The 6,000-nt window shown below is 40.5% G+C and overlaps 1 protein-coding gene across 4 annotated transcripts in view; it reads right to left on the bottom strand.

The window, feature by feature from the left end:
- Positions 1–200: 200 nt before the first annotated feature.
- tncb (tenascin Cb) overlaps positions 201–6,000 on the bottom strand; it is an 88,175-nt gene continuing 82,375 nt past the window's right edge. For all 4 annotated transcript variants that reach the window (XM_030416831.1, XM_030416830.1, XM_030416832.1 and 1 more), the window contains 5 exons: positions 5,721–5,872; positions 4,977–5,073; positions 4,080–4,241; positions 3,423–3,586; positions 201–1,540 (listed from right to left, as the gene is read on the bottom strand). In XM_030416831.1, coding sequence (XP_030272691.1) covers positions 1,430–1,540; positions 3,423–3,586; positions 4,080–4,241; positions 4,977–5,073; positions 5,721–5,872 — 686 coding nt within the window. In that variant the 3' untranslated portion in view covers positions 201–1,429. The remainder of the gene's footprint in view (positions 1,541–3,422; positions 3,587–4,079; positions 4,242–4,976; positions 5,074–5,720; positions 5,873–6,000) is intronic.

Genomic DNA, 6,000 nt, shown 5'->3' with positions numbered 1-6,000 from the left:
TAAATCTTCACAATTGCATACTAAGAAGTTTATAAAGCATTTCATTGGCTAACAAGTTTATATAACAACAAATTGACTATTCATTATTAATGGTTGTTCCTGATTTGTTCCTCACTTGTTTCAAAGTAACTCTTCACAGCTGTGTGTGCTGTAAGTTAGTTAAGATATGCTGAGAGCTGACGTCATCAAATACAGACAGCTTCCTTTTAAATGAACTGTTTTATTGTAATACAGTTTACAGAGAACAGCTGTTGTTCACCCAGTTATAAACAAACAAAACAATAAAAACAAACTTAATTTACACAGGCATTCGTAAGATGATCAGTGGTTTAGTAGTATGTTTTGAGCATCAACATTTTTTGCGTGAACCACACATGACATTCTCTTGTTCCACATGTATGCACTGTATTCACATTTTTCAAAAAAAAGGGAAAAAAAATTTATTCACCGCATTTATTCTGCGTTTCATTATATACTGAATAACAGGTCCTGCCTCAGATTCATAAGACAAACAAAACAAATTGAAAAACATCAGCTTTTCTTTTCTCTGTTCTTTAGCTTTTTAAAACACAATACTGTGGCTATGGCATGATGCCTTCAGGGGCTCACATGATGAATGGAAACATTGCCACCCACGTGGACATGGAACTTTTTCTCTTTTCATTTAAATTTTTATCACATCAGATGTTGGCTTATATTGTGGGAGATGGGGGAACCTGGGGAGGATAAAGTGACACTGAGACCAGTTTAGTCGCACAAAGACAAACAAATGGCAAGTTAAATGAAGATATGAGACATCTGAGCAGTGCCATCTGAGGAATTTCCCTTTTTCATACATTTCAATCAGATGTTTTCATGTACAGTACAAGGAATACCATTTCTAGGATAATCCAGTTTTTGAAAAGAAGCCCTGAACCTAAACAAGACCACATTATACTATAAACAACCTGTCCTTTCTGTTAAAGTCTAAATGTGGCTTGGATGTGAAATAGGGAATTGTATTAATTACTGTACACAACATAATGCCCAAGCTGAACACTAGCCTCCTCACAAATGCTGCAACACAAGAGAAAGGATCAGAATCAGGTGAAATGGAGTTGTTTTTGCTCTCTTTGGTGCGTGAGTAGAATCTGTGTGGGCTTGATTTAAGTCCAGTTTTTTTTTACATGCACGTTGATTTCCACACTGGCAGCATTTCCACCACCGTATCACAGGGGAAGGGGGTTATGGAGTCGAGGCTGATCTGTGAGCCAATGAGAGGAGGGAAGGTGTGTTGGTTTTGCGTGGAGGCAGACAGCGGGGCTCTTGGCAGTGGCTTTGGTTGCTGCAGGTTGTGTGGGTGTGGGAGCTGAGGTGGTTTATGGGACGTCCAGACAGAGTAGGAGCAGTGTTGTTGTTGTTGGTGGTGGTGGTGATGGTGGTGGATCATTTATGATCGTTTTCTCCTCCCCTCCAGGTTTCTAAAGTTGGATGGCCTGATCTTCATCTCGGCAAACTCGATTGAGTGCTCATGGCCTTTCCAGTGGAACCAGTTTACACCCTGGAGAGGAGGAATTGGACAAATGATGTTAGTTAAAGTAGAACTTAAAATGGGAAGGCGCTTAGCCATGTTCCTGTCACAGAGTGACAAAAATGGCGCCGTTTAGATAATTCCTTCGGGTGTGGCAAACCTTCACCTGAGGCGGTGCCACCAACCTAGGGGGACGCGTCTAATCTGTCGGTGACGTCACCGACAGACTATCTTCAACTGGCCTGTATAAGCACACATTTTCTAAAGGCGGAGAAAGCAAAAAAGGGAGAGGATGAACTTTTTTCATGCCAGGGGGGGTTGTAGACAGGCCGGGGATGCATATTATTGATAGAAAACCGCTCTAAGGTGTATTTTGCACGATATGGGACCTTTAAAGTTAAATATTGCACTATTCATGGAACTCAAAATTATGTCAAAGTCAATATTTCTGGGCTGGGCACACACACGCTCCCTGTAAGATTTAGTCCAAACGACCCTTTATGAGTTGACCTTTGTTGTTAGTGCCTGTATATTAGTGAACACAAATAGTCTGTTGTTTAGATCCGAGTAAATCCCAGGAGTAGAATTGTTGTTTCATATGGGATTTTCCTAGCAATTTCTCAAAATCTACAATATAATGACAACTATCATTTACATTTTCATTTATTATTAGTATTTTACAACAACAGCTTGACTTTATCCCAGTGGCTTTTTATAGGTTGGGTTACAAGTTCATGTAATATTCATATTTATTCAATATTATCATGCTCTGCAGGGTCAAGGTGAAGTCTGAACAAGTGAGTCTTGAGTCTTTTGCGGATTATAGTGAGTGATTCTGCCATAATGACATTAGTCGGGAGTTCGTTCCACCACTGAGCTGCCAGAACAGAGAAGAGTCGTGATTTCGCTGAGCGAGCTTTGTTCGCTCTCAGAGATGGCGGTACCAGCCGGCCAGCTGATGTCGTAGAGCGAAGTGCTCGTGCGGTAGGGCTGAACGATATGGACAAAATTTCATATCTCGATATTCATGCCAGATATCTCTATATCAATAAGATACGATATACGATAACTAAATATTTTTCAGAAAAATAAAGAGATTATTTTAATCCATAAACAAATGGTTGATAGAGAAATCTTTATCAAATAATCACAAACTCACTACAGAGACAAATATACTTGAAGTAACAACAGGAAAGGGAGGGAGAAGATCAAACAAACGAAATGCATTTTTACAAGATGAACGATGACATCCTAATCTGGAGAGAGAGTGAGACTGAAGATCGAGACTCGGCAGCTTCAGGTTATCGCTGGTAAAGTACCAGTGGAATTTAGAAAGACTAAGAAGTCAGAGAATTAACGATTCAAATCCACAGAGGGAGCGGCCGCGGCGTCTGCTCCTGCTGCCCCAGCCAGCGCCCCCACACACACACACACCGGCCTGCCGCCTGCGCAGCCGCTCGGGAGGGGAGACACCCCGGCGCTGCTGCAGAGGAGCCGTGGACTGCGATCACTCTGAGCAGCAGGAGAATTAAAATATATTCCTCGCCTTTCCCCTGATGGTCTAAATAAGTCGCTACATTTGTCGCAAGTCGCTTTGTAGAAATAAAAAGTCCACAAAGTCCAAAAATCCACAGCAAGCATGAAATAAGGTTTGTGGTTGGCTGGCCTTAGCGGTGCATTCAAGGGCAATCGTAAAAATGATGTTTGTTGTGACTGCCAGAGCTGTACATGCAGGGCGAGCGGGGTAATCTATATCGTTTATATCGTAGCTTTTCGATATGTTTTTTCGCGTGTGGTGCAACAAGGACCCTCAGTGACCCCTGTAACCCCTCAGGTTTTTTTTTTAAGAAACTCTACATCCTCTGCATACTGTGATTGTATTATGAGATGTGCTGTACTCTGTCTACTGTACCTTGCTGTGACTGTTATCTCCATATCGTCCCATGAGGTTGACACGGTGGCAGTTTTTATACCAGAACGCTCCCTTATAGGACAGGGCACAGTTTGTGACAGCAATGTCATTGTCATGGTCATAAGTGGAGAATGGACGACCGTGGTGGTAGGTCATAGAGTCACCTACAAAGTCACACAACAGAGAGAGAGCAGAACAAATGTAAGTGACAGGTGAACCCTTACATTTATGTAATAAACGAATAAGCCAAAAGATCCCCCATAAGTTAAAACAATCCAAACAACAAGAAACCAAAACTGCACTTATACAAAATCATTTAACTAAGAAAAGTGCTTCATTCTGAAACCTATTAAACAAATTCTCTGTTCACTTCAGATGATGGTCTCTCAAACAGTCTTAACCATTGAAACATTTGAATAATAAAATACTATTTTAATCCAAATGGTTTTACAGTTGATAAAAACAATGACCAGCTGTTTTGGGGAAATGACTAAGCCTTTTTTTGTGCAAATATATATGAAACTATATATTTTTGAGCTCTTTTAAAAGATCAATATAGGACTTCAGGAAGAAATAATGGGTTTTGTTTCTGCAGGCCCCCAACCTGTGAAGACAGAAAGTATTAAGAGACCAAATGCAGGATAAAGACAGCTTCACCTGCTGTTCCACTGTATCCTCCTACGTGGACTTTGTAGCGGGTCCGAGGTTCAGAGACAGAGAACTTGTCGTACTGAGCGTAGGCTGTTTCTCCCTTGTCTCTCAGGTCGACTCGCAGCTCATACTGACCACCAGCTGTGATCTTATGTAGGTTTGAAAGACCTGAGTGAGAGATATTATATAAGATGGATGAACAGCAACAATAACAATTCAGTGAGAGCTTTTGGTAAAATGGGATTATCAGATGATATGCTATTTTACATGTCCAAAAACAAAAGAAAAAAAAATTCAACTAAAAAGACGAGGAGGAGGCTAGTAAATCTATTCAAGCCTCAGAGCTGATCTATTTTCACATTCAAAGTATAATGCCAGTGTGAAATTCTCCTTTAAAAAGTAATGATAACAACAGCCAAAATTATAATGTGACGTAGAATAAAAAGCATGACAGTATTGTTAAGCAAGGGGCTGGGGTGGATGAACGGGTTAAACATTAACAGGACTTTCATCGGGGAGATCTCTGTTCATGTCCAGTGTGAAGTCTCCGCTGAGTTCTTTAACTGACTGACGTAGTTAAGTTGCTTCACATAAATAATAACACTTCCGTTACATGCGTAATGTACATACAATTATAACTGAAAGGACATAAGTAACATCATTTTTTAAGCCAAGCCCCAATATTACCCCAAAACCTCATCAGGTAGTTTTCTTGCCTAAATGTAACCAAACTGTGAGCGTAGGATGAAGGTCTGGTCTGCCTGTCACTGATACTCTGCAACTGTCATATTATTTTGGAAACAGTGATATATGTCATTTAGGGAGATGTGAACAATAGACCTTTACAGGTGTTTGGGTATGACATTGTGTTGTATTGACATATGTGTGTGTGCTAGAAATTACCCAGCCAGAATTCATCATTCATGTCACCGAAGCCAGCTGTGTAATTCTTCCAGTTGCGGAAAAACTCAAGTTTACCACTCTGGCGTCTGAGGAAAACCTGGACGGAGAAAGATAGTAATAAATGAATAACGGAAGATTTATTGATCACAGGACATTCCTAAAAAACCCTATAATGGACAGATTGATTTTGAGATCTTCAAAAAAAAAGCGAAAGAATTATGAAAAATATCCCAGAGATTTTCTTGTCAATATGTGAGTTTATGAAAACTGAATATACACAGAGGCTCAGCAGAATATTGATGAAAATGTACCATAAAAAATCAGAAGATTCTCTGTGAAGTCATTCTTGAATGATATTAAAGATGTATTCACTTATTTGGGAGAGTTACATTTCAAGAAACTTTTCCATTCATTTGAAGTTGTGTTTCTGACCATCTTGCTAAATGAAATACTGTTTAAACCAGCTGGTCTCTAATTTGTCTGTCGTCTGTCATTTTGGTGCCAAGCAGGTAGTTAGGTAGCTTTTCTGCCAAAAACAGCTGTCTGCTTGGAACTATGGTGATGACAGCTGTAAACCTGGACCCAAACCAGACAATAAGCTGAAAGACATTAAACATGCTCCACAGAGCTAAGGGGAGCTGCAGAGTTTCTGGTCATAGTCATTAGTTCAAATCAAATAATGTGACTGTAAATACCAATACATATTGAGTATCTACTGTCTTTCTCTGTTAGCCGGTGACTTACAATCCATCCACCACCATCAGTGTTCATGTCGCAGTAGACCTGGACTGGCTGGCTCTCATCTCCACCCAGATAGATGGTGTACAGGCCTGATGAGGTGTCACCATTCAGCAGGGCCTGGGAGCAGTCCCTGGGGTGTCTGTATAGCACACCAGCTGCACACACACACACACACACACACACACACAACAGATTATATGGTGGAATAATCAACAAAGTGGATTGTAACAACGCAAAGATGTATATCACTAATGTGGAAGTCTAGCCGAGGGTTTTATGAATC

The sequence above is a fragment of the Sparus aurata genome, chromosome 5 (genome assembly GCF_900880675.1).
Source record: "Sparus aurata chromosome 5, fSpaAur1.1, whole genome shotgun sequence".
In the NCBI taxonomy this organism is placed as follows: domain Eukaryota; kingdom Metazoa; phylum Chordata; class Actinopteri; order Spariformes; family Sparidae; genus Sparus; species Sparus aurata.
This window is presented reverse-complemented; position numbering and strand designations above follow the sequence as displayed.